General features: G+C 43.9%; 1 protein-coding gene across 5 annotated transcripts in view; it reads right to left on the bottom strand.

The window, feature by feature from the left end:
* FZD3 (frizzled class receptor 3) overlaps positions 1-27,902 on the bottom strand; it is a 136,858-nt gene that overhangs the window by 59,217 nt on the left and 49,739 nt on the right. For all 5 annotated transcript variants that reach the window (XR_007356033.2, XR_012667526.1, XR_012667527.1 and 2 more), the window contains exons 3-4: positions 18,880-19,076; positions 14,071-15,088 (exon numbers count right to left, since the gene is read on the bottom strand). Coding sequence is in view for 2 of the 5 variants with exons in the window: in XM_048845829.2 (XP_048701786.2) it covers positions 14,071-15,088; positions 18,880-19,076 (1,215 nt within the window). In the remaining 3 variants the exon portion in view is untranslated. The remainder of the gene's footprint in view (positions 1-14,070; positions 15,089-18,879; positions 19,077-27,902) is intronic.

Raw genomic sequence — 27,902 nt, 5'->3', positions numbered from 1 at the left:
CAGTGGCAGCGCAATACGAGATGGTCCAGGAGGGGAAAGGATATCGACCATTGGGTCGGTCTCCTCCACCACCTCCTCCAGTTTAATGCTCAGGTTCTGGGCCACCCATCTCAGCAGCTGCTGTAAGACCCTGCTGTCCTCCGAAGCTGGAGCGGCTGATGAGCCAGCCACCACCTCATCTGGAGATGAGGAGGACAACAGGGGGCCAGTACCGGAGCTTGCTTTCTGCCCTCAGCTCCTCTGGAGTCCCGAGGAGCTAGGATTCTCTGGTTCCGCAGTCAGTGCCGCAGTTGTAGATGCCAGAATCATCAATGTCAGTATCGAGGACAGCTGGGCAACCGTTGACATTCCCGGTGCCCAAGGTGTGCGGTGGCCCGAAGGACGCAGAGACCACCGATGTCGGTCTAGACCCATGACTCTGCTCCTGGGTTTGATAACAGGCCCAGGGTGGCCAGAAGGGCCATTGAGGAGCTTGCCACTGACTTGGCCATGGCACTGGGTAGGGATGGCGGTCATGTCAAGAGCGGGACCTCCCGTTCCTACTAGAGCGTGACTACTCCACTTACAACTTCGAGGTCTCAGATTGGGAAGACCACAGAGGAGCAGAGCCCCTCTGTGCCAGTGATGAATTATGCCAACTGGGGGACTAAAGCGGCTCCTCCATGCGAGCAGCTAGTGCCATGGGCCGATGCATCGGGGATGGTGCACACATCGCTGCCATCATCACCGGTTTGTCCATGAAATTCACCGGGCCCTGAACCAATGCAGGCGATCTCTCCCACCTTGGAGGAGAGGCTGGTGCTGTAAGTGCCTGGAGGTCCACTGAGGCCTCAAACGCCTCCAGGGTGGAGGGGAGCTCCAAGTCCTCATGATGGGAGGCTGGTGAGCGATGAGCGTCCGGACTCGATTGGACCTGTGCTGGGGCAGGAGTCAATGCAACCCCAGTTGAGTGGCTCACTGACTGCCTGGTCCTTAGACCTGGTTGGGGAGCGCACTCTGTCGGCCTTCTTCTTGTGGGGCAATGGAGATTGAGACTGGTGCATCATGGAAGTCTGGGTCCTGTGCGCTGAGCTGTGGCGGTGCCAAGGGTCTCCAGAAGAGTCCTTCCTCGGCACTGGCTCACGTGTCAATGGTGCCAGAGCACTGCACACTGAAGAACTGGTGCTTGAGGCTGGCTCTGTTGCGCCGTGCTCTGACTGAGGCCAAAGTGCTGCCTCCATGGAGTAAGATATGGAGGCGCTGTTCTCGGTCTTTCAGGGTCCTGGAGCAAAACCCTGTGCAGATCTTACAGCTCTCACGAAGGTGACCTTCACCAAGACACTTTAAGCATGAAATGTGTTCATCGCTTTTAGGGATAGACCTACCACAGGGGACAGAGGCATACCCCAGAACATTTTGGTGCCCAAAGGAAACTTACTAAACTATCTCCTAATACATACACTAACTATACACACAAAAAAGGGACACTGAGAAGCACGTGCTTGCCGAGGCAAGAGCAATGGGGAGTTCCAGCTAGCCATCACAGGTGGTAAGAAGGAACTGAGGGGATGGCGGGTCGGTAGGGCCCTATATTGAGTGCCATGAAAGCGCCACTCCAGGGGGTGCCCGGAACAACCTGACAGATACTGCTAGGGGAAAAATCTTCTGGCTCCCATTCACACACACCTGATTGGATTTGACGTGAACAAGCACTTGAAGAACTACTGGTGCAGGAAGTGAAACTAGGTATAACACAAACATGGTGGAATAGTAGTAATGACTGGAGTACAAGTATTGAAAGGTACATGCTGTTCAGGAAAGACAGAAATAAAAGCAAAAGGTGGTGGAGTAGCAGTGTATATTAATGATGAAGTAGACTGTAAAGAAATTAGAAGTGATAGAATGGATAAAAGTCTGTTTGGGCCAAAATCACGTTGGGGAAGAAAGCTACTATAGGTTCTCCTGATTGTAGCATACTCCAAGCACTGACTACCAGGGTCCGCTTTGGATATGGATAGAGACCTCTTTAATGTTTTTAATGAAATAAATACTACTGGGAATTGTGAGATTATGGGAGACTAATTTCCCAGATATAGCTAGGAAGAGAAATGCTAGTAAAAATAGTAGGGCCCAGATTTTCCTGGAAGTGATAGCCAATAGATTTCTTCACCAAATAGTTGCTGAACCAACAAGAAGTGATGCCATTTTAAATTTGGTATTGGTGAGTAGGGAGAACCTCACAGAAGAACTAGTTGTAAGGGACAACCTTGGCTCGACTGATCATGAGCTAATTCAGTTTAAACTAAACGTAAGGATAAACAAAAACAGATCTGCAACAAGGGTCCTTGATTTCAAATGGGCAAACTTTAAAAAGTTAAAGGGAATTAGTTAGGGAAGTGGACTGAACTGAAGAACTCCAGGGTCTGAATGTGGAGGAGGCATGGAATTACTTTAAGTCAAGGTTGCAAAAGCTATCTGAAGCCTGCATCCCGAGGAAGGGGAAAAATTCATAGGGAGGTGTTGCAGACCAAGCTGCATAAGCAAGCATCTCAAACAGGTGATTAAGAGAAAGCAGAAAGCCTGCAAGTAATGGAAGATGGGAGAGATCAGCAAGGAAAGCTACTTCTTAGAGGTCAGAAAGTGTAGGGGAAAAGTGAGAACTGCCAAAAGCCAAGCAGAACTGGTCCTTGCAAGGGGCATTAAAACCAATAGTAAAAGGTTCTATAGCTATATAAATAAGAAAAAGAAAGAAGAAGTGGGACACTAAGCACTAAGGATGGGGTAGAGATAAAAGATTATCTAAGCACGGCCCATCAATTAAACAAACACTTGGCCTCAGTTTTTAATGAAGCTAATGAAGATCTTAGAGGTAGTGGCAGGGTGGAAACAAGGATATGGAGGTAGAAATTACCACACCCGAAGTGGAAGTCAAACTCAAACAGTTTAATAGGACTAAATTGGGGGGCTCAAATAATCTCCATCCAAGAATATTAAAGGAACTGGTGTATGAAATTGCAAGCCCAATAGCAAGGATTTTTAATTAATCAGTAAATTGGAGGTTGTGCCCTATAACTGGAGAACGGCTAATACAGTTCCTATTTTTTAAAAAGGGAAAGTGATCCAGGAAACTACAGGCCTGTTTGTTTGACCTCAGTTGTATGCAAGGTCTTGGAAGAAACTTTTGAAAGTGAAAGTAGTTAAAAGACATAGAAGTGAATGGTAATTGGGATAAAATACAACATGGTTTTACAAAAGGTAGATCATGTCAGACCAACGTGATCTCCTTCTCTGAGAAGGAAATGGATTTTTTAGACAAAGGAAATGCAGTAGATCTAATCTGTCTGGATTTCAGTAAGGCATTTGATACTGTTCCACATGAGAAACTATTAGTTAAACTGGAGAAAATGGGGATTAATGTGAGAACTGAAAGGTGGATAAGGAACTGGTTAAAGGGGAGACTACAACGGGTCATACTGAAACATGAACTATCAGGCTGAAGGGAGGTCAGCAGTGGAGTTCCTCAGGAATTGGTCTTGGGACCAATCTTAAACATTTTTATTACTGCCCTTTATTACTAGCACAAAAAACAAGCATGTGCTAATAAAATTTGCGGACGACAAAGTTGGGAGGTATATCCAATATGGAGGAGGACTGGAATATCATTCAAGAAAATCTGGATGGCCTTGTAAACTGGAGTACTAGAAATGGGATGAAATGTAATACTGCAAAATCAAGGTCATGCATTTAGGGACTAACAACAAGAATTTTTGCTATAAACTGGGGACTTATCAGTTGGAAATGACAGAGGAGGAGAAAGACCTGGGTATATTAGTTGATCAGAGGATGGTCTATGAGCTGTCAATGTGATGCAGCCATGAAAAAGGCTAATGCAGTCCTAGGATGCATCAGGCAAGGTATTTCCAGTAGAGACGGAGAAGTGTTAGTACCATTATACAAGACACTAGTGAGACCTAATCTGGAATACAGTTCTAGTCTCCCATGTTTAAAAAAGATGCATTCAAACTGGAACAAGTGCAGAGAAGGGCTACTAGGATGATCTGAGGAATGGAAAACCTATCTTATGAGAGGAGACTCAAAGAGCTTGGCTTATTTAGCCTAATCAAAAATAGACTTAGGGGAGATATGATTGCTATCAATACATCAGAGTGATAAATACCTGGGATGGAGAGGAATTATTTAAGAGGACACAAGAACAAATGGATATAAACTGGCCGTCAACAAGTTTAGGCTCAAAATTAGGTGAAGGTTTCTCACCATCAGAAGAGTGAAGCTCTGGAACAATCTTCCAAGGGAAGCAGTGGGTGCAAAAACTCTAACTGGCTTCAAGACTGAGCTTGATAAGTTTATGGAGTGGATGGTATGATGGGACTACCTACAATGGCATGTGGCCCATTGGTGACTACCAGCAGCAAAAATCCCCAATGGCCAGCGATGGGACGCTAGATAGGGAGAGTTCTGAGTTACGACAGAGAATTCTTTCCCAGGTATCTACCTGGCAGGTCTTGCCCACATGCTTAGGGTCCAACTGATTGCCATATTTGGGGTTGGGAAGGAATTTTCCCCCAGGTCAGACTGGCAGACACCGTGGGGTTTTTTTTTGCCTTCCTCTGCAGCATGGGGTACGGGTCACTTACAGGTTTAAATTAGTATAAATGGTGAATTCTCTGTAACTGGAAGTCTTTAAATAATGTTTTGAGAACTTCAGTAACTCAGCCAGTGGTTAGGGGCCTACTTCAGGAGTGAGTGAGTGAGGTTCTGTGGCCTACAACGTGCAGGAGAGGTCAGACTAGATGATCATGATGGTTCCTTCTGACCTTGAAGTCTATGAATCTGAGCTTCAAATAATGGAGGAAAGAAGAATTCGTTAATGATAGCTGAAGTGGTGAGTGGGAATAAAGAGCCTCCATAAAAATATATCAGTAAGTAGTAGTAGTTCAGGGAGAGAGTAGGCATATTAATAAACGAGGAATTCCTTTTAAAGTCCTTCTTTGACAAGAACTAGTATACAAAACATTAAACAAATAAGAAGGAAAGATGACTCTTAAAATAATGAAGAGAAGATAGGAAAATATTTGGAAAAATTACCCATATACAGATCAAACAGTCTGGATACTATAGTGGAAGAAAAACAACCTCTTCTAAATCTTCAAAAATTCTCTGCCACAGATTTGTCAGACTGCATGAATGACTGCCTTCAGTCTGTATTCTTAATATACTGCAAGACATCTGCATGCTGAGGTGATGTGAGAACATGTGTTCCCTTCATTTACATCCCAAGAGTGACTAGGGCTTGGTGTACACTACCACTTACATCACTCAGAAGTGTGAATAAGCCACCCACAAGCAACGTAAGTTACACCAACCTAAGCACTGGTATGGACAACACTATGGTGGTGGGAGACCTCTTGTGGAGGTCGACTTATTATGCTGACAGGAGAGCTCTCTCTCCCATTGGCATAGTCTTCACCAGACATATTGTGGCTGCACCACTGTAGCACTTCTAGTGTAGACGACCTCTTAGAAGTGCAACATGGAGACAGGATAACTGATATTGTTGGACCTACAAGTGAGCTATTTGGGCAATGAGTTTGAATGAAATGCTTTTCTTAAAATCTGAAGTAGATACGAGAAATTAATTGATTCACCTCTATGAAGTGGTGCAATATCTTCTGTGTCGACTTTATTTTTATTAACTTAGTTGATGAGGGATACAAAAGAAGTCTATTTTGATATTCGGACTTGCTGAATGACCTCTGAGTAAACTGAGCTCCAGAAAGACTTTGGCTATGTCTACACTACCACCTTGTAGAGACACAGCTGTGCAGACAAAAAATTTCCACCCCCAACAAGAGCCAGTAGCTTTGTCGACAAGAGAGCTCTCCCACTGATAAAGTTCTGTTCACACTGGCGCTTGTCATCGGTAAAACTTTGGGTGTGTTTTTTTTCCACACCCCTGAACGACAGAAGTTTTACCGACGAAAGTCCAGTATAGACAAAGCTTTAGATCGTGGTTTTCCCTTTTAAATGGAGCCTTCTTTGAGAATAGGATAATTACATTTAACAAGCATCAGCTTCTTAGGGCAGATTTAAGCAAACCCATTACCTCTACTATGAGGAGTTCTAAATAATACCTTGTTTTTGAAAAGGAAAATCTAGATTTATATACATATTTTTAATCGCTGTGCCATACACAAATGACATTAAATGTTTTAGAAATCAACCTGATAGTACATTTCTTAACAAAGCTTCTTTTCTGTATTCAAGTTAACTCCCTTCCCTCTGTTCTTTGAAAAGTTATGGTAACACAGATAGTCAAAACAACGGAGACACTTCGTATTTAAAAAAAAATATTGGCAACTCCTGTGATTTATGGAATACTCTGCAAATGTTGCATATTTCTTCAAGGAAACAAGGTGAAAACACCATCCCAATTTATTCTGCATCCCACAATGCAGAGGATTCAACACTCAAACAATTACTTCTGGTCACTGGTTTCGGCAAGATGTTTACATGCCTCCTGTTTTTTTCGACTCTTTGGTCTGCAAGTGCAATTGTTCTAAAGCACTTGTGCATGAAAGTAAAGTAGTGTCAACTGGGGTTACACTTCACTGCAGCCATGGGAAGAGAAAGTCTGTTACAAAACTTCCTTAGTGTGATTCAGCTACATTGTTACAAATTAAAAATTGCATTTCAATTCAAACTTCCACGTTAAAGTTTAAAAAAAATCAAGGTAAACACTCATTATGTACTATATTTGTGTGTGATTTTATAGCCTGCAATTTCGAAGGAATAATTCACCTTTACCTGTTAAATTTTCTATGAAGAAGAACATACTTGCAGAATTAGAGCTAAATTTTGTAGCCGTTACTCTTAAACTTAGGCAAAACTCCCATTACCATCAATGCAGCATGGGATGTGTCCTATACAGTTCTAATGATTGCAGCAGATGATGGATTCAGGACTCCTGGTGTTATTCCTGGCTCTGGGCCCCCTGTTACTCTACCCCAGAGGTGGGGAAACTTTTTGGCCTGAGGGCCACATCTGGGTAGAGGAAATTGTATGGTGGGCCATGAATGCTCACGAAATTAGGGGTGGGGTCTCTGGCTCTGGGGCAGGGCTGGGGATGAGGGGTTTGGGGTGCGGGAGAGTGCTCCAAGCTGGGACCGAGGGGTTTGGAAGGGGATCGGGGTGCAGGCTCCAGGCGGCGCTTACCTGGAATCAGTGGCATGTCCCCCACCCCAGCTCCTACTTGGAGGAGCAGCCAGGCGACTCTATGTGATGCCCCATGCGCAGGCGCCACCCCCACAACTCCAAGAAGTAGCAGCATGCTCCCCTCCAGCTCCTACGCAGAGGCATGGCGCCGGCCAGGTGGCTCTGTGCACTGCCCTGTCTGCAGGTGCCATCCCTGCAGCTTCATTGGCTGTGGTTCCCGGCCGATAGGAGATGTGGGGGCAGTGCTTGGGGCAGGGGCAGGGGCAGTGTGCAGAGCCCCATGGCTGCCCCTATGCTTAGGAGCCAGAGGGAGGACATGCCGCTGCTTCCGGGAGCTGCTTGAGGTAAGTGCTGCCCGGAGCCAGTATAACACCGACAGACCCCAATCATCGGTGGGCGGGATCGAACCTGGGGCCACTGGAGCTTAGTGCATGAGCCTCTACCATATGAGCTAAAAGCCAACTAGCTGTTAGCTAAGGCTGTAGAGCAGACTCATTTAACTCTCTCTACGTGGTCTCAGTGCCGCTAGATGGGACAGAACACCACATCCAGAAGGTGTGTGGGTTACACCTGCACCCCTGAGGTCCTCCCCCCCCGGCTGGAGCGGGGCAAACCCCTGACCCCACTCCCCGGCGGAAGCTCGAGGGTCAGATTAAAAGTTCTGATAGGCCCACGGGCCGTAGTTTGCCCACCCCTGCTCTACCCTGTCATATGCTCATCGGATTCCCTCTTCAAGAGGGATCCCCAATGTTGAAGGGACTCTACAGGAATATTTGTATACCTTTTGTGTTAACTTCCTTCTGTTTGTTCAGGAAAGAAGGAGGAGATGCAGTTTTGCCAACCCCAAATGTTCAAAAATCATGAGTTAGGCTCACCAAAAATCATGAGATTGGTTTTAAAATCATGAGTTTATGTAAAAATAATAGATTTGGTGTTTTTTATTTGCCTTCTGGTTTTTGAGCCTTTAGGGTGCACTGAGATCACATTTTGAAGCTTTCTCCATAGCCATGAGGGCTAGAAACATACTTTTTCTGTAAGAATGAAGGCTGAAATGATCACATTCACTTGACTCCAGGAGCTGGGGCTTTAAGGAAAACCATCCTAAGACAGGAGGCAGAAAATGAAGCACTAATCACCCTTACCCAGCCCCTACCAAAATAGCACATAGGTGCTTTTGAAATGTTTATCTTTTATGAATATACCTTTTAAAACAAAAGGTACAAAGCCAGGCATTAGCTACTGATGAGCCAAAACTGTCTAAAACCGTATTGAGGGAGTGTGGCCTTCCCCCAGATAGCTGCCAGGCACTGGAGACACCACGGAGCTGTTGGGGCTACCATTAGCCATTTACCCCGGCGAGACAAACGATGACCCCAGAATCCAGGTACCTCCTGAATGGGAGTGTAGGAAGGAAGCCGAATAGGGTTCGGCTGCATTACTGATTGCCAGCTGGCCAGCATGTTGTGGCTGGATTCCCCGCTGACCTAGTGGCGGAACACTCTGCCACTGTTAGGGCCCTGGGCTAGGATGCAGTGGAGTCAGGTGGGTCTGCGTCGCCCTACCCCCTGCTGCCCTACCCCAGGGCATGGCAGCCTCCCACCTTTAGACCAAGAGGCCTGCATTGGTCTGTCGTCCACCACAGCTAGGATGCCAGAGGGTTTTGCTGTCTGCCCCACCAGAGAACTGATCCCCCGAGACTGTTGTGTTACTCTACCCTAACTGAAGGCCAGAGCCCCTTATCTGTTGGTGCCCCACCTTGCTCAAGGGCCTGAGCCCCCTTAGACTCACTGCTGCTCTGCCTGACTGCAGGCCAGACCCATTAACTGTTTGCTACCCCGCCCTGACTTAGGGCTGGCGCCGATAGACTCATTGCTGCTCTGCCTGGACTGCAGGCTTGGGCCTAATGGTTGGCTAATTCCCCCCTGAACTGAGTCACTCCAGAGGCATTGTAGCGAGGGGCCGTGGCCTCCCTCCCTGATAGATGGGGAGACCGCTGCGACCGCCTTACAAAAAGCAATATACAGTTAAGGTTTTTGGCTCAACTAGAATTCTGTAGTTTAAAGACAGCTAAATAAGGGTATTTTAAAAAAATAATTGCATTAATATATTGAAAATAAGAAACTTCTGACATGTAGGTGAACAAAAAACTGATATATCCTTAAATCTAAAAACACCTGTAGGTGTAGATGGGAAGGGTTAATAAAATTAACTTTAGGTTAAAGCAATTTTAGATTACAATTAATAGAGAAATGTTATTGACTGGAAGCAGAATTACTAGATCAGATCAAATTATTGTGGCTAGAGTCCTAAATATGAGAGGCCACTAAACTAATTATTTCTGGTAACAGATTATTTTTTCCCACCTCACATTTAAAAATATATGCTGTACTACAGAGATCTTGAGATTTTTCTAACTGTATATTAAAGGGGAGTTATAAAAGTTGGTAGGAATAATTCACTCCTACCCCATCCATTTAAGGTAAAACCCATGAATTTAATACATTTCCCATGCTCTCCAAAACAAGCACTGATTATAAAGATTATATGAACCAATTCATTCCAGAGCCTGAACTACACTCAATGCAAGGTTCAAAGTGACAGCATAAAGGTGATTGTCTCTCTGACCTGGGGCTTGCCAAGACCTGGTTAGCCCTTCATGTAGGTTAGAGCACCCTGAGGGCTTGCCTTAATTAGAATCCTGGCTGTGATGGCCCTTATAGGCTGTTGCGGCAGACAAGAATACCCCAGCCACATCTCCTATATCTCTTATTCCTATTCTGTAGTTGAAATAAAATAATGTAATTCTATAGAAACCTTGTCAACATTTTAGCAAACCATTGTGCCATGGGATTAAGTGCTAGTCTCTTAACTGTAACACAGTTTACTCTTAATGGGACAAACCCAGAAGTCCTTATTTAGACATAAATAACGGAAATCATTCAATGTTGCCCGAGTAAGGACTGAGTGAGGACCTCAGGAAACTCCTCCCTCCCCCACAAAATAGAGCCCCTACAATTCAAACATTTTAAAGATTATTTAAAAAGAGATATGCAAGACTATCAAAACATACTAAAAATCTTAAAATTGGCCCCAAACCTTAATCTGTTTCTCAATAGCTTTGACCATCCAAGGATAAATCAACTGATTGCTATTTTGTAAATCTGTTTAAATTAGGGCCCTGGATAGTTTAAGTGGGGAAGCATGTTTATCTTAAGAAAAAGTTTCAAGGGTTAAAAGAAAAACCCTTCTAATATTCCATAGGTCCTTCGACCCAATTTGATGTGAATAGAACCATTATTGTTCTTCCATTGACAATATAACAACTCCTGCTGAGCTATTATAATGTTAATGGTTTGCTGGAGATTTGAGTAGTATTTTTACTACATGCTGACATTATTCCACTAACCAGGATTTTGCTCATTAAGATGCTACACATTTCCATCTTTAAAATACTCCATGAATTCTGAGTAAGCAATATCCCATCCGATTTTATACATTACAAAGCCAAAATAGGGAAAGAACAGATTAAAAAATATTTAGATAAATTAGATATATCCAGTTCAGCAGGGCCTGATGAAATTCACCAGAGAATACTTAAGGAACTAGATGAAGCAATCTCAAAATAGTTAGCAATTATCTTTGAGAATTCATGGATGGGTGAGGTCCCAGAGGACTGGAGAAGGACTAATATAGAACCAATCTTTAAAAAAAAAAAAAAAAGGAAAAAAAAGAGGACCCAGGGAATTACAGACCAGTCAGCCTAACTTTGATGCCTAGAAAGATACTGGAACAAATTATAAAACAATTAGTTTGTAAGCACCTAGAGACTAATAGGGCAATAAGGAATAGCCAGCGTGGATTTGTCAAAAACAAAATCATACAAGACCAATCTAGTGTCCTCCTTTGACAGGGTTGCCGACCTAGTGCATGGGGGGGAAGTTGTAGACAGGATATATCTTGATTTTTAGTAAGGCTTTTGACAGACCCACATGACATTCTCATGCAAACTAGGGAAACGTGGTCTAGAATGATATTACTATAAAGTTGGTGCACAAAAGGTTGAAAGACTGTACTACAAAGAATAGTTATCAATGGTTTATCATCAAACTGGGAGGACTCATCTAGTGGGGTCCCGCAAGAGTCTGTCCTGAGTCCAGTACTATTCAATGTTTTCATTAAGGAGCTGGATAATGGAGCAGAGAACATGCTTATCAAATTTGCAGATAAAGGGCTTGCAGTCCCTCCCAGCTTGTTTTGAATTCTAATCCTATTCTCCGATCTTGACAAATTGGAGAATTGATCTGAAGTCAACAAGACGAAATTCAATAGACAAGTGCAAAATACTTCACTTAAAGGAAAAAAATCAAATGCACAATTACAAAACGGGGAAAAACTGGCTGTGTGGTAGTACTGCTGAAGAGGGTCTGGGAATTACAGTGGATCACAGACTGAATGTGAGTCAATGTGATGCAGTTGCAAAAAAGGCTAGTATTCTGGGATGTAGTAACAGGAATGTTCTTTGTAAGACATAGGAGGCAATTGTCTCACTCTACTCAGCACTAGTGAGACCTCAGCTGGAGTACTGTGTCCAAACTGTGGGTGCCACATTTTAGGAAAAATGTGGCTCAAATGGAGAAAGTCCAGAGGAGAGCAACAGAAATGATTAAAAGTTTAGAAAACCTGACCTATGGAGGAAAGGTTAAAAGAAATTGGGTATTTTGAGCCTTGAGAAAAGAAGCCTGAGGGGGGTCTGGATAACAGTCTTCAAATATGTTAAGCACTGTTATAAAGAGGAGAGGGATCAATTATTCTCCATGTCCACTGAAGGTAGGACAAGAAGTAATGGGCTAAATCTGCAGCAAGGGAGATTTAGGTTAGATATTAGGAAAATCTTTTAAACTATAAGGACAGTTAAGCACTGGTATATGCTTTCAAGGGAGGTTGTGGAATCCCTGTCATTGGAGGTTTAACAACAGTTTAGTCAAACACCTGTAAGAGACAGTCTTGGTATACTTGGTCCTTCCTCAACACAGGGGGTTGGACTAGATGATCTCTCAAGGGCCCTTCAAATGGCTTTATCTCACTTGAGTGGTCCCTTAGTATCTCAATCGTCCAGTGACTCCATTGGTTTTTAGTAGGCTTCCTGCTTCAGATGTACTTAATTTTTTTTCTATTACTTTCTATTACTTTTTGAGTAAGTAAGAAAAAACAATAAAGGGTTACAAGTCAGAAAGGAATATCATCAAGCCATACAAAGTATTCCGAATCTTTAAGTGATATTTTTATGGCACTAAAACATGAACTTTGCTTTAGAGCTGAACGCTGCCATGGTATTTATACCAGTGTAAGCGCAGAAACCTAATGGAACTCATGTTGTTATACAACCCCCTTCAAATAAAGTATTGTGAAAGGTTTTCCATTGAGATGCAAAACAGAGATCATGCCCTAGAAACTAACAAATCTGAATACTTTAGAAACTCAATGTTTTGCCACAACCACATTAGCACAATAAAAGAAATTCGGCTTCATCTGATCAACTACTCTCTGTGTGTCCGATTTTTCTCCTTTCTAAATCTAATTACACCACCACCAAATTGGTGTAACATAGTGGACAGTGAAGTGGGCTGTAGCTCATGAAAGCTTATGCTCTAATAAATTTGTTAGTCTCTAAGGTGCCACAAGTACTCCTTTTCTTTTTACGGATACAGACTAACACGGCTGCTACTCTGAAACCTGTCATAGTGGAGAGTCTGGCATCTAGTATTCGCTATGGTATTTGCTTACATGGTAACTGTATCAAACACTGACAAGCCAAACCTATTCTTTAAAAATAAACGTGATGAACTACAAACTCTGACTTTCTGTACAGGTTACTTCAGATAAGATTTTACCCAACTGTTTGACACATATGTGGGTTTCCTGAAAGTGACATGGAAAACTGTGGTCTAAAACAGTGGCTCTCAATCTTTCCAGACTACCATACCTCTTTCAGGAGTCTGATTTGTCTTGCGTACCCCCAAGTTTCACCTCACTTAAAAAATCAAATACAAAAGTGTTACAGCACACTATTACTGAAAAATTGCTTACTTTCTCATTTTTATCATATAATTATATTCCAATTGATTTATAAATATTGTACTTACATTTCCATATATAATATTTAGAGCAGTATAAACAAGTCATTGTCTGTATGAAATTTTAGTTTATACTAACTTTGCTAGTGTTTTTTATGTAGCCCATTGTGAAACTAGACAAATATCTAGATGAGTTAACGTACCCCCTGGAAGACCTCTGCGTACCCCCAGCGATACGTGTACCCCTAGTTGAGAATCACTAAAACATCATTAGATACAGGTACAGAAAAACACAAAACCTTTAAAAATTGTTAACAAGCAGACCATTGATGAAATTCAGTTGCACATCAGACCTCCCTTTAGGGCAAGGCTTGAAACAAACACTTGATTACCCCTTCAAAAGACAAGCCCCATGACCCCGCTCTTGGAATTGGTATAAAAGGGCTCCTTCCTCTGTCCTCTTGTGGGTGCCATAAATAAAAACAAACAAAAAACCCAAGAAACTAAGAGAAAAGCATTATAAATCCCATTGACTATAACAAAAAGGTCATAATTCTCCAAGGCTCTGTCAAAAAGGTGCACTGCACATTTGCTGCATACACAGATTTGTTCTGTAATTGCCTTTTTGAAGATCAAATGCATTGATTAATACAACAAATAATGGCAATAACCCTCCCCACCAGGAAGCACAGCTGCTTTTCAGCAATAGATAGTTAAATCCCTACAGAATCCCCTCACTTCTCATTTCTTTGCATTCCTGAATATCCCGTATCAATTTCCTCACCTGATATGGGCATGGGATGTGATATTCTCTGCAGCGTTCTTGTATCCATGTTGTCTCCCACACACCTCGGAAAGCCTGCTCATAGAAATAGCAGCCAATTACAACCAAGAGTGGAACGAGGTACAGAACACTGAACACACCAATCCGGATCATGAACTTCACCAGCTTGTCCTGGTTCTCTTTTTCTAATGGGATTTCAATGCGAACCCGATTGAGGGAGATAATGCCAGCGAGCAGCAGAGAAACTCCAACCACAACATACAGGCAGAGGGGGGCAAGAACAAAATATCGTAATGCATCCACATCATAGAGGCCAACAAAACACACGCCACTAATATTGTCACCTTCAATTTTATTCATTGCTAAAAGGATGATGGTTAGAGTTCCTGGAATGCCCCATGCACTGGCATGGAAGAGCAATGCTTTCTTCTCAATTGCTTCACTGCCCCACTTTGGCACAGCTGCCAAGAACCATGTGATGGTAAGAATGACCCACCAAACACTGCCAGCCATGGTAAAGAAATACAGCACCATGAAAAGCATGGTGCAAGCTTTGTTATGAGAGCCCTGTGTCACTGTGGAAGCCTTGTATTGCGCAGGGCTAGATGCATTGCACGCTACTCGGTCCTCAAGCAAAAAGCCAATGAAGAAAATTAATGACACCATCATGTAACAGACAGCATAAAATATAATGGGTCTTTCTGGATAGCGGAATCTTGTGACATCAATCAGAAAAGTTAAAAAAGTAAACAAGGTAGCAGAAAGGCAGACGATGGAAATCACTCCGATGAAATATCGGGCAAAGGAGAGCTCTTCACGCCTAAAGTACATATTTGGACAAGGAGGGGAACAGTCTTGTACCCTCAGGAAAGAATAACCCAGATCAGGGTCTATTTTCAACTCCCGGGGGCACCAAAAGCCATAGTCCCTCTGCACTGCCATTGGGGCCTCTTCTGTGGGCTCTCCAGCTAAATTGAGGTCTACGAGACGAGGGTAAGGCTCATCACAGTCCGGGAATCTAAAAAAAAAAAAAAATATGGGAATTATGTACGTATATTTACCCATACTCTAGATATCCTGTTCTGCTTTATGTCTCTAGCTTTAGAAAACAACTGGATGGAAAACTAAAAATCGACATAAAAAGGTAATTCATTAATCATATGGACATAATTTCATTCTCTCTCTGTATTACTGGGTAAAGCCTGATTCAGCACAGCATTTAAGTAGATGCCTAAATTTCAGGGTGAGTAGTCTCACAAAGTTGACAATAGGGCTACTCACATGCTTAGCATGTACATAAATGCTTTGCTGAATTAGGACCTAAGCTCTGTCAGTGCGTTTAGTGCTGTAGACACAAAAGATGCCAAGTCTCCTAACATGAACAGTTTACAGTGTTTGTAAAAACGACCGCTTTAATTTGCCATAAAACAAGATTATAGATTTCATGTTTTAATTTTAAAAAAGTTGCCAAGCAAAATATTATGGTAGTGTGCCAGGAGCACCTTAGTTAAGGCAGAGCTTTAGTTTTGCATCTGATAGCAGCTAAGTACTACTGGCAGCTATACACCTTTCTTAAAAGCAAAAACTATATTCTTTTCTCTACCCAGTGTTGCCAAGTCAATTTTATTGCAAGTCTTGTAACTCTTTAAATCTGTCACTTGATTGCCCCATTCTTGCCTTCTCTCATGAAAGTTCCTATCCAAGGTGTACACCTCCCATTTCTTTCAAAGAGGTGGATACTGGGCAAGGCAACTGCCATTTGATGAGAGTCTTTGCAAGCAGACGGTAGACTCTCTGGGAGTAAAGCTGTCTAGTAATATGGTCACCAACTCTCATAGTTTTCAGTAAGACTAAAGCCACTATGGTTAGGTACCTAGACAGACACTGAGGAGACAAGGAATTGCAAGGATAAGTAGAAAAGCCAAACAGAGGCAGCAGGAGAACATGGTGAGCAAGAGACTGAGCGGAGATACTGGTATGTGAAGAGCCAGGCATAGGAGAGCACGGGATAGGTCAGGGTAATGCATAGTGCAGTAGAAATATTGATGTGTAGGGAAAAAGGTTGAAGGGATTCAGGGGAAAAATAGGGTAGAACATGAGAACATGAAAAGGAGGGGGGACACTGAAGAGGTACAAGAGGAGAATGAGGGTGGGGGCTGAGAGCTATAGAGGAAGAGGGAAGGCTAATAGAATAGCAGCTTCCAACCCCAGAGGCTACAAGAGAGTAAGTGGAGTCCTCCTTTGAGCAGCCAGCAAGGAGGTCCAATTTTTATGTACTTAAGGTTCCATTTTGAACCTGAGAGAGAGAGACACACACATTGTGGGTTGGTTCAAAAACTGGAAGACAACAATTAAAAAAAAGACGTACAGTTTGAGGGTCTGACTCATGACTTTTGAACGCTTGGCACTAACAACACTGTCTACAGTACTATTGTACTTGTAACGGGAAAGTTAGATTAGGCAAGATCTAAATTTAAAAAAACAGCCTTTTTGGAAAATTAGGAATAAGTCACGAACAAAAACAGTCGTCCCCCACAAACTTTTACATATACTTGAAACTGGCAAAGAATGCTCAGTAGGACTCCATGTGTAGACCAATACTACTTTTAAATGAACTAAAGGATAGAGAAAAAGGTTACATGCTGTTAAAAAGTAGCTCAAACAAGAGTTACCATTGGATTTCTGTAATGTTGACACTGAGCTCTCTTCCCTAGTGCCAAAAGTGAAAGCAGATGGAGTGCGTGGGATTTTCTGGACACAGCAGTTAGGGAATGGATGCCCATATTCTTAGGATGGGACCTGAGGAATAGGATGACTTGGAGGGACTAGACCTCTCTTCAGAGTCTAGAATTGGAGCAGTCTTTTCCATTAGGGTCTCAAAGTCTCCCCTGGATTCTCATCAGCACAAGGGAGCCCTTACAGTAGCAATGCTTTGGCAAAAAAAAAAAAAAAAAAAAAGCAAGCTCTAGTCTGCCTTAAATTTTAACCTCACCACAGATCTACAGATCTTTAAGGTCAGCTCCCTTCCCACTCCACTCAGGGGCCATTTCCTCTTATCTGTGCCCGTGTTTCATTATAGTCACTGGAGTTAAGGAAGTATGGGCTGGATGAATGCACTATAAGGTGGGTAGAAAGCTGGCTAGATTGTCGGGCTCAACGGGTAGTGATCAATGGCTCCATGTCTGGTTGGCAGCCGGTATCAAGTGGAGTGCCCCAAGGGTCGGTCCTGGGGCCGGTTTTGTTCAATATCTTCATAAATGATCTGGAGGATGGTGTGGATTGCACTCTCAGCAAATTTGCGGATGATACTAAACTGGGAGGAGTGGTAGATACGCTGGAGGGGAGGGATAGGATACAGAAGGACCTAGACAAGTTGGAGGATTGGGCCAAAAGAAATCTGATGAGGTTCAATAAGGATAAGTGCAGAGTCCTGCACTTAGGACGGAAGAACCCAATGCACAGCTACAGACTAGGGACCGAATGGCTAGGCAGCAGTTCTGCGGAAAAGGACCTAGGGGTGACAGTGGACGAGAAGCTGGATATGAGTCAGCAGTGTGCCCTTGTTGCCAAAAAGGCCAATGGCATTTTGGGATGTATAAGTAGGGGCATAGCGAGCAGATCGAGGGACGTGATCGTTCCCCTCTATTCGACATTGGTGAGGCCTCATCTGGAGTACTGTGTCCAGTTTTGGGCCCCACACTACAAGAAGGATGTGGATAAATTGGAGAGAGTCCAGCGAAGGGCAACAAAAATGATTAGGGGTCTGGAACACATGAGTTATGAGGAGAGGCTGAGGGAGCTGGGATTGTTTAGCCTGCAGAAGAGAAGAATGAGGGGGGATTTGATAGCTGCTTTCAACTACCTGAAAGGGGGTTCCAAAGAGGATGGCTCTAGACTGTTCTCAATGGTAGCAGATGACAGAACGAGGAGTAATGGTCTCAAGTTGCAGTGGGGGAGGTTTAGATTGGATATTAGGAAAAACTTTTTCACTAAGAGGGTGGTGAAACACTGGAATGCGTTACCTAGGGAGGTGGTAGAATCTCCTTCCTTAGAGGTTTTTAAAGTCAGGCTTGACAAAGCCCTGGCTGGGATGATTTAACTGGGAATTGGTCCTGCTTCGAGCAGGGGGTTGGACTAGATGACCTTCTGGGGTCCCTTCCAACCCTGATATTTATGATTCTATGAGTGACCAATAAAAATCAAAAATCAAGAAGGAGGCAAGTTTCAGCTTCACTCTGAAGCAGAGCGTGATCATCATCTGCTCAATGTGCCACAAAGCTACCGCCTTAAAGTAAAACGGAATTGTTTTGTTTGCATTCTCTCCAGTGGTGTTTGCTTTTTGAAATAAGGATTTTTTGTAAGTGACATTTTAGTCTCTCATTAAACATAAAAGATTAAAATGTACTCACTTCAGTTGAGTACAATTTTACAAGACTGGTTTAGAAAGTATAAAATGTCAGCTATGGCTGTCTAGTACAGCTTTAACCAGACTGGTGCACTGGTCAAAACAGTGTGGGGGAAGAAAATAAAATGCAACTGGCATACCAATTCCCTTTAAAATATCACACTTAATTTAACCTAATCACGTATAAATATTTTCAGCATGTGGGCGTGTGTGGGGAAATGAGAGAAATATGAAAGTAGTTTCCTTCCCAGGAAACAGGCAGATACACTAAACAAAGGAAGGAAAAATAGGGTTATTGTCTGTAGTGGAAACATACTGCTGGACTGGAAAAGAGACAGTTTAAAACATCCTGGAACACACTAAATTTTTTTAGATGGTGGTTCTGAAAAAACAGATTTGCTAACCTGCTGCATTCCATATCCTCTGGCCAAGAGACACCAAACATCTCCATGAGTTTGTAACATTCGCTGTATGCACGTTGACAAAGCCTGCGACATGGGAGAGTGACACGTCCATACTCCATACAGACTGGAGCATATAGGGCACATAGAAATGGTCGAAAATCCCTGGAGCATTCCAGATTGACCATAGGATGAAACGGCTAGAAAAGAAAAGAATAATTAAATAGCGGCAGACTGCAGTTTTGTGGAAAACATCAGCAGTAAGCCATACTTTGTCTTATGAATCATTCCGGCCTTTACCATTATTCTCCCAACCAAGAGCTGCCTTATGGAAGAAGTTGGGAACATTAACGCTCATATGCCAGGCTTCACTTAACGCAAATATAAGCATTTAAAAAAAGAGAGAGAAAGAGACCCCATGTTACACAACAGTATCTAAGGCCTGGTCTACACTACGAGTTTATGTCGGATTTAGCAGCGTTAAATCGAATTAACCTTGCACCCGTCCACACAACAAAGCCATTTTTTTCGACATAAAGGGCTCTTAAAACTGATTTCTGTACTCCTCCCCAAAGAGGGGATTAGTGCTGAAATCGACATCGCTGTTTCAAATTAGGGTTAGTGTGTACGCAATTCGAAGGTATTGGCCTCCGGGAGCTACCCCATTGTGACTGCTCTGGACAGCACTCTGAACTCTGATGCACTGGCCAGGTGTACAGGAAAAGCCCCGGGAACTTTTGAATCTCATTTCCTGTTTGGCCAGGGGACCTCATCAGCACAGGTAACCAGGCAGTCCCAGAATCGAAAAAGAGCTCCAGCATGGACCGAACGGGAAGTACTGGATCTGATGGCTGTATGAGGAGAGGAATCTGTGCTATCAGAACTATGTTCCAAAAGACAAAATGCCAAAACGCCAAATGCCAATGGGGGGAGGGATATCTCAGTGGTTTGAGCATTGGCCTGCTAAACCCAGGGTTGTGAGTTCAATCCTTGAGGGGGCCATTTAGGGATCTGGGGCAAAAATTGGGGATTGGTCCTGCTTTGAGCAGGGGGTTGGACTAGATGACCTCCTGAAGTCCCTTCCAACCCTGATATTCTATGAAAACATTTCAAAAAATCTCCGAGGCCACGAGGGACAGAGGCTACAGCAGGGACGCAACATAGTGCCGCGTGAAACTTAAGGAGCTCAGACAAGCGTACCAGAAAACCAAAGAATCAAACAGATGCTCAGGGACAGAGCCCCAGATATGCTGCTTCTACGCTGAGCAGCGTGCAATTTTACGGGGGGGGGGGGGGGGCGGCTGCCATCACTATCCCACTCCTGTCCGTGGACTCTGATGATGGGGTACTCTCCGTCATACCTGAGAATTTTGCAGACAGGGAAGATGAGGAGGAGGAGGATGAGCTTGAGGAGAGCACACAGCACACCATTCTCCCCAACAGCCAGGATCTTTTTATCACCCTGACTGAAATACCCTCCCAACCCAATGAAGCCGGAGAAGGGACCTCTGGTAAGTGTATCTTTTAAAATATAATACATGTAATAATAAATATAAAAGCAAGCGTTTTTTAATGATTAAGTAGCCCTGAGGACTTGGGATGCATTCATAGCCAGTACAGCTACTGGAAAAGGCTGTTAACGTGTCTGGGGATGGAGCGGAAATCCTCGAAGGACATCTCCATGAAGCTCTCCTGGAGGTACTCTAAAAGCCTTTGCAGAAGGTTTCTGGGGGAGAGCAGCCTTATTCTGTCCTCCATGGTAGGACACTTTACCATGCCATGCTAATAGCAAGTAATCTGGTATCATTGCATGACAAAGCCTGGCAGCATATGGCCCCGGTGTTTGCTGACATTCAAGCAACATCAGTTCTTTATCTCTCTGTGTTATCCTCAGGAGAGTGATATCGTTCATGGTAACCTGGTTGAAATAGGGGAATTTAATTAAGGGGACATTCAGAGGTGGCTGTTCCTACTGGGCTGTTTGCCTGTGGCTGAAAAGAAATCCTCCCCGCAGTTAGCCATGCAGTTGGGGGGGGGGGGGGCATTGGAGCTGAGGTGTTCTCGTTTGGTTGGCAGGGATCTTCCCTGATACCAGCCATGTGGTGGGGTGAGGGGTAAAGCAATCATCCCAGAGAATTGGATGGGGGCGTAGTTTGGTTTCTGCTGCTGCACATTAACAGGAAAACCTCAGCACTAAATGGCCAACTCAACATGCTTTGCTTGGTATGGGAGAGGAGGGTGCTGCCATTATGAAGGTTGCGGAAGCTGAAAGACTGTGGCTTACCATGGCCGCCTGCAAGCCAAATTCTGTTGCCCGGCACTGCGTGTGTGATCTCTAACACCAAAGTCGCAGGCACTCAATATAAGATGCAAAATGTGACCTTGTACCAAAATCACATGTGCTATATAATGTGAATAGTGTTGTTCACCGTGAAAAAGTATACCCATTGTTCTGTAAAATGTATCTTTTTAAATACTTCACTCTCTTTTTCCTCCAGCAGCTGCAAATGTTTCAAGCCTCCCTCCTCCGTCCCAAAGGCTCTCAGATAAGGCGTCAAAAAAAATGCATGTGCGATGAAATGTTCTCTGAGCTCATGCAGTCATCCGGCACTGACAGAGCTCAGCAGAATGTGTGGAGGGACACAATAGCAGAGTACCGGAAAGTGGCCGATGAACGTGAGGAGAGGTGGCGGCAGGAAGATCAGAGGAGGCATGAGGCAACGCTGGGGCTACTGCGGGATCGAAGGGACATGCTCTGGTGTCTGGTGGAGGATCATGAATGGCAGCAGGATCACAGACTGCCGCTGCAGCCCCTGTTTAACCACCCTCCCTCCTCCCCAAGTTCCATAGCCTCCTCACCCACATGCCCAAGAACACGGGGGGGGGGGGGGGAGGAGGCTCCAGGCACCCAACTATTCCACCCCAGTGGACAGCCCAAGCAACAGAAGGTTGTCATTCAACAAGTTTTAAAGTGGCCTTTTCCTTCCCTCCTCCCCTCCTCCCACACCCCACCAGGCTACCTTGTGAGTTATCTCCCTCTTTTTATAATCAATTAATAAAGAATACATGTTTTTTAAACGATAGTGACTTTATTTCCTTTGCAAGCAAGCTGTGATCGAAGTGGGGAGGACAGGAGGCTTACAGGGAATTTAGAGTCAACCAAGGGGGCGGGTTTTCATCAAGGAGAAACAAACAGAAATGTCACAGTACCCTGGCCAGTCATGAAACTGGTTTTCAAAGCTTCTCTGATGCGTAGCACTTCCTGCTGTGCTCTTCCAACCGCCTTGGTGCCTATCTGCGCGTATTCAGCGGCCAGGCGATTTGCCTCAACCTCCCACCCCGCCATAAACATCTCCCCCTTACTCTCATAGAGATGGTGGAGCACACAGCAAGCAGCATTAACAATGGGAATTTTGGTTTCGCTGAGGTCTGAGCGAGTCAGTAAACTGAGCCAGTGACCCTTCAAACGTCCAAATGCACACTCTACCACCATTCTGCACCTGGTCAGCCTATAGCTGAACAGCTCCTTACTACTGCCCAGGGTGCCTGAATACGGCTTCATGAGCCAGGGCATTAAGGGGTAGGCTGGGTCCCCGAAGATAACTACAGGCATTTCAACAACCCCAGCAGTTATTTTCTGGTCTGGGAAGTAAATCCCTTCCTGCAGCCTTTTAAACAGACCAGAGCTCCTGAAGACGCGAGTGTCATGAACCTTTCCCGGCCATCCCATGTTGATGTTGGTGAAACATCCCTTGTGATCCACCAGTGCTTGCAGCACCCACTGAAAAGTACCCCTTGCGGTTTATGTACTGGCTGCCCTGGTGGTCCGGTCACAAGATAGGGATATGTGTTCTGTCTATAGCCCCACCACAGTTAGGGAATCCCATTGCAGCAAAGCCATCTAGTACGACCTGCACATTTCCCAGAGTCACTACCTTTGATAGCAGCAGCTCAATGATTGTGTTGGCTACTTGCATCACAGCAACCCCCACAGTAGATTTGCCCACTCCAAATTGATTACCGACTGACCGGTAGCTGTCTGGCACTGCAAGCTTCCAGAGGGCTATTGCCACTTGCTTGTAAACTGTGAGGGCTTTTCTCATCTTGGTATTCTTGCGCTTCAGGGCAGGGGAAAGCAAGTCACAAAGTTCCAAGAAAGTGCCCTTATGCATGTGAAAGTTTCGGAGCCACTGGGAATCATCCCAAACCTGCAACAATATGTGGTCCCACCACTCTGTGCTTGTTTCCCAGGCCCAGAATCAGCGTTCCACAGCGTGAGCCTGCCCCAGTAACACCATGATCTCCAAATTGCTGGGGATCATGATTTTAGAGAGATATGTGTTCATGTCCTCATCACCACGCTGCCATCGTCTCCTCGCCTGGTTTTTCAGGTGCTGGTTCTACATAAACTGCACGATAATGCGCAAGGTGTTTACAATGGTCATAACTGCTGCGGTGAGCTGAACGGGCTCCATGCTTGCCGTGCTATCGTGTCTGCTTGGGCAATCCAGGGAAAAGGGCGCGAAATGATTGTCTGCTGTTGCTTACACGGAGGGAGGGTTGACTGACGACATTTACCAATAGCCACCCGTGACAAATTTTTGGCCCCATCAGGCATTGGGAGCTCAGCCCAGAATTCCAATGTGCAGCGGGGACTGCGGGACAGCTACGCACATTGCACTGCTCGGAATGTCGACGCTTGCCACGGTACTGTGGACACACACCGCCGAATTAGTTTGCTTAGTGTGGACGCATGCACTCGACTTTATACAATCTGTTCCCAAAAATCGACTTCTGTAAATCGGAGTACTTCCGTAGTACAGATATGGCTTAAGTGACTACCACTGCTCTTCTAAGAAATTAACATTCCTCCCCTCCAAAAAAAACTTGCTTTCTTCCTTTGCTTGTCTATAAAGTGCAGATCTACCACATATTGCTAGCTGCCTACTTACTAGGATCCCCTACGTTAAATTCTACTCGTAGTGTCCCACCCACCTTCAAGAGTGCTGAACAATGCAGGTTGCCTTTTGGGGTAAGGACACATTACATGGTTTTATAGTGTGATTTTAAAGACATTATTCCTAGTCAAAAGCTGATTATCTCCGATATAATAATCCTCATGTCCTGACTTCCTTCCCTTAGTCTTTCCTTTCGCAGAAAAGGACTCTGCATTTTTATTGCTTTTGCAAAGTACACATGCAGGATACTTTGTATTCTATTTTTCCGATTCATCTTATCTAACCAACTATGCACACTCTAGGCCAGGCAGCTGGAATTTCAGCTGTCATCACAACTGAATCCCTAGATGAGAACTGGGCTGAGCACGACTTGAAGTCACTGTCATTCCTATAAATTCACCAGTGGATATGAAAAGGCTAACTTCCTTTAACCTTCAAAAAGTAAATCTAGATATTGTGAAGCCATGTGAGATGTGTCACAATTGCTGACCAGCCAAGTATTCAAGTTTCTTTGGGAGAGAAAGCATTAATAATAAGTGGTAAGGCCATGAAATCAGAACTAGAGGGTAAAATAAGAAAGTAGGGGGCAAAACCAACAATGTTTAATTTCTTGTACCACCTCATGACAGGCATAAGTAATGCTGACTAACAGCAATGCTTAACTACAGCACTGAAAGGAAATCTATCACAATTAACCCAACACAAGGCTGTCTGAAAGTGGATTTCAGAGGTGAAAGGTTGAAAACCTGACAAGTTATTTGCTTTCTTGGCTACAAAACAACAGGCAGTGGACCGCACATCTTTTTCCTCCTAGGAAGCTGGAAGGAACAGAAATAACTACGGAAAACAAGGGGGTTATGGCTTATTAAAAGACTTTAAATGGATTCAGAACCAAAGTTGCAAATGTTATTAACCTGTGTTACTACATGATCTTATTACTTCCATCTTCATTTTTTCAGCTACTGTTTTTATGCTCACTTATGGCTGGTCTTTATTTAGGTGCCCAGCTCTTCAGGACAGAAACCATATCTAATTATGTTTGTACAGCACCTAGCACTGTGGGCACTCATGGGACCTTTGGACACTGCTACCATCCTGTACTGTGACTATTGTTCTTCGAGATGTTTTGCACACATCCATTCAAGTGTGTGCATACCCAGTACACTAGAGTTGGGTACCACAAGGGAAAAAATCTCCATCATGGCATTGCATGTGCCCAGTTGCCTTGTTCTCATGCATGATAGTATGAAATGCAGCTGCCCTGGACCCCCGAGTTCTTTCTTACCAGACCAACTCTGATACAGAGGGGAAGAAGGGTGGGTCGTGGCATGGACATGTGCAACATATCTTGAACAAAAACTTACAGAACAGCTTAGTAACGTTTTTTTTTCTTTGAGTGATTGTATATGTCCATTTCGCTTCAGGTGACTAACAAGCAGTTCAATCAGGAGATGGGTTTTGGAATCTACCTCAACAATAACTGAAGAATCACTTGTCCAAACTTGGCATCATCTCTGCAATGGTGAGATATGCACCAATGACCAAGTTTCAGCTCTACAAATGTCTGATATAGGTACTTTAGCAAAAAAAAGCTGCAAAAACTGCTTAAGATCTTGGAGATGGTACACTGGCAATGTCAAAGCACCGACGTATGCAAAATGAAATGCAGGATGAAATCCTCTGCGTTGAGACTGGAAGGCTTTTCGTCCTGTCTGCAGCTGACACAAACAGCTGTGATGACAATCTAAAAGACCTAGTTCTGGCACAGTAAAAAGCCAATGCCCTTCTAACATCCAAGGTATGTAGTCTCTCCTCATCCTTATGAGAATGGGGCTTAAGAAAGAACGTTGGTAAGTATATGGCTTAACTGAGGTGGAATTAGGATACTACTTAAGTCCGAAATTTCAGATGCAGATGTAAGTATACTTTTTCTTTATAAAAAACTGTAATGAGGGTCAACTACCAATGCTCTAATTATGCCACCCTTCTCAAGGACGTAATAGCTACCGAAAAACACTACTATCATAGAGAGATACAGCAAAGAGCAAGTTGTATTCGTTCAAAAGGTGGACCCATTAACTTAGTTAGCACCAGGAAAAGTTCCAGGGAGAAACTGGAACCACAGTATTGGGATATAACCAATAACAGACCCTTAAGAATCTGACAGAAAGAAGATTAGAAAACATTGAATGGCCCACATTTGGTGGGTAAAAAGCAAAGATAGCTGCCCTGAAAATGCTGATGGAAGTAATCAATAGGCCTTGCTGTTTCAGATGGAACAAACAATCCCAAACTTGTTGGAACACCCTTTGGCTTTTACTAAGGAGAATAGTTTCAATTTTAACAGGTAAGCGTATCTCGTAGATAGCTGCTATTCAGGAGTATGTTTTTTATACTTCCCTATAACTCCACCTCTTGAGGCATTAACCATGATGTAAACCAACCCATAAAATGGAGAGTTGTGGGATGTAGCAGGCAGCTGTGGTCCTGGGAGATCAGATCAGGTTCTGAAGGTAGTATCAAAGAAGCCCTGGCTGATAAGCTCAGCAAACTGGAGAACCAATGTTGGGAAGGCCACTGAGGGTGCTATGAGAATCATGCAAATGTGATCTTTCGTGATTTTGACCACCACCGAGGAGAGGAACAGGAGGGTAGGCATAGAGCAGCCTGTCTTTCCCTGACAGTAGGTAAGCATCCGTCAGATTCCCGATTGAGACTTGCCCTGAAATAAAAAAGTTGGCACTTTCTGTTGAAACAAGTAGCAAATAAGTCTATGTGAGCTTTGAAAAATGAACTCACGATAGCCCACCTGAGAGACCATTCATGATCCCAGCTCAACAATCTGCTCAGGCAATCTGCCAGCTGTTCTGAATACCAAAAAGGTGGGAGGCTTTTAAATGAATTACACTGGTGATACAAAACTCCCAAAGATGTATTGCCTCTTGACAGAGATGATCTGACCCCTCCCCATCTGTTCACACAGAACATTACCCTAGTGTTGTCTGAGGACTCGCAGAGTCTCTCCCATGATGTGAGGGAGAAAAGCCCAACAGGACAGATGAATGGCATACAACTCCCACAGATTTATGTGGAGAGCCAAATTTTGATGAAGCCACAGACTAAGTTGGTATGTTTCCTAGATGAGCTCCCGAACCTAGAAAAGACATGTCCATAACCGGAGTCAACTGGGTAAGAGTGGGTCGAATGGAACTACCATATATAAGTTGGCTGGATCCATCAACCAGTACAGTGAGGCTAGTACTCCTGCAGGAACTGGAATCAGCATGCCAAATGGGTGACAAACCAGGGTGTGTGCGGACTTGAACTAACCCTGCAACATCCTCAAATGAGATCTGGCATGCCAAACCTTATACGTGTGAGGCAGCTTCTTAATGTAAAAAGCAGATGGGCTTTAAGATATATGGAAATGTTTAACATTGACTGGAATCTGATTCAAAGTAGGAATGCTCTGGCTGTGGAACAATTCAGAATCACCCCCACCAATTCTGTTCTCTGAACAGGGGAAAAGATTGCCTTGTTCTCATTAATCAACAGACCTATCACACTGAAGAGGGCTCAGATCCTGGATAAACTGACTTCTATTTGGATTGACCTTGTATCAGAGAGGTTGTCCAAGTAAGGAAATACTCATACACCTGCTTTCCTTAGGAATGCAGCTATCACTTCCATGCATTTTACAAAAACCCACAAGACAGGAGACAGGCTGAAGGGTTGGACTGTAAACTGACAAAGGATGTCGTTTACCAGAAATCTTAGGAATCTCCTATGGCTTTGATGGATTGCCACATGGAAATACACATCATTCAAGTCGAGGGCAGTGTACCAGTTGCCGGAATCAAAGGAGGGGATGATGGAAGCTAGGGTGACCATGTGAAACTGTATTTTCTTACATATTTGTTCAAATTGTGCAAGTCCAGGATGGATCTGAAACTTCCTTTTGCCTTTGGAAACTGGAAGTAGCATGAATAGAAAACCTTCCCTCACTGAAGAAGAGGGAACCTCTTCTATAGTGCCCAAATGGAGAAGACTCTATACTTCTTAGAAGAG

This window comes from Caretta caretta, chromosome 3 (assembly GCF_965140235.1).
Source record: "Caretta caretta isolate rCarCar2 chromosome 3, rCarCar1.hap1, whole genome shotgun sequence".
Taxonomy (NCBI): domain Eukaryota; kingdom Metazoa; phylum Chordata; order Testudines; family Cheloniidae; genus Caretta; species Caretta caretta.
The sequence above is the reverse complement of the archived record's forward strand: the minus strand, read 5'-3'. Positions and strand labels throughout refer to the sequence as shown.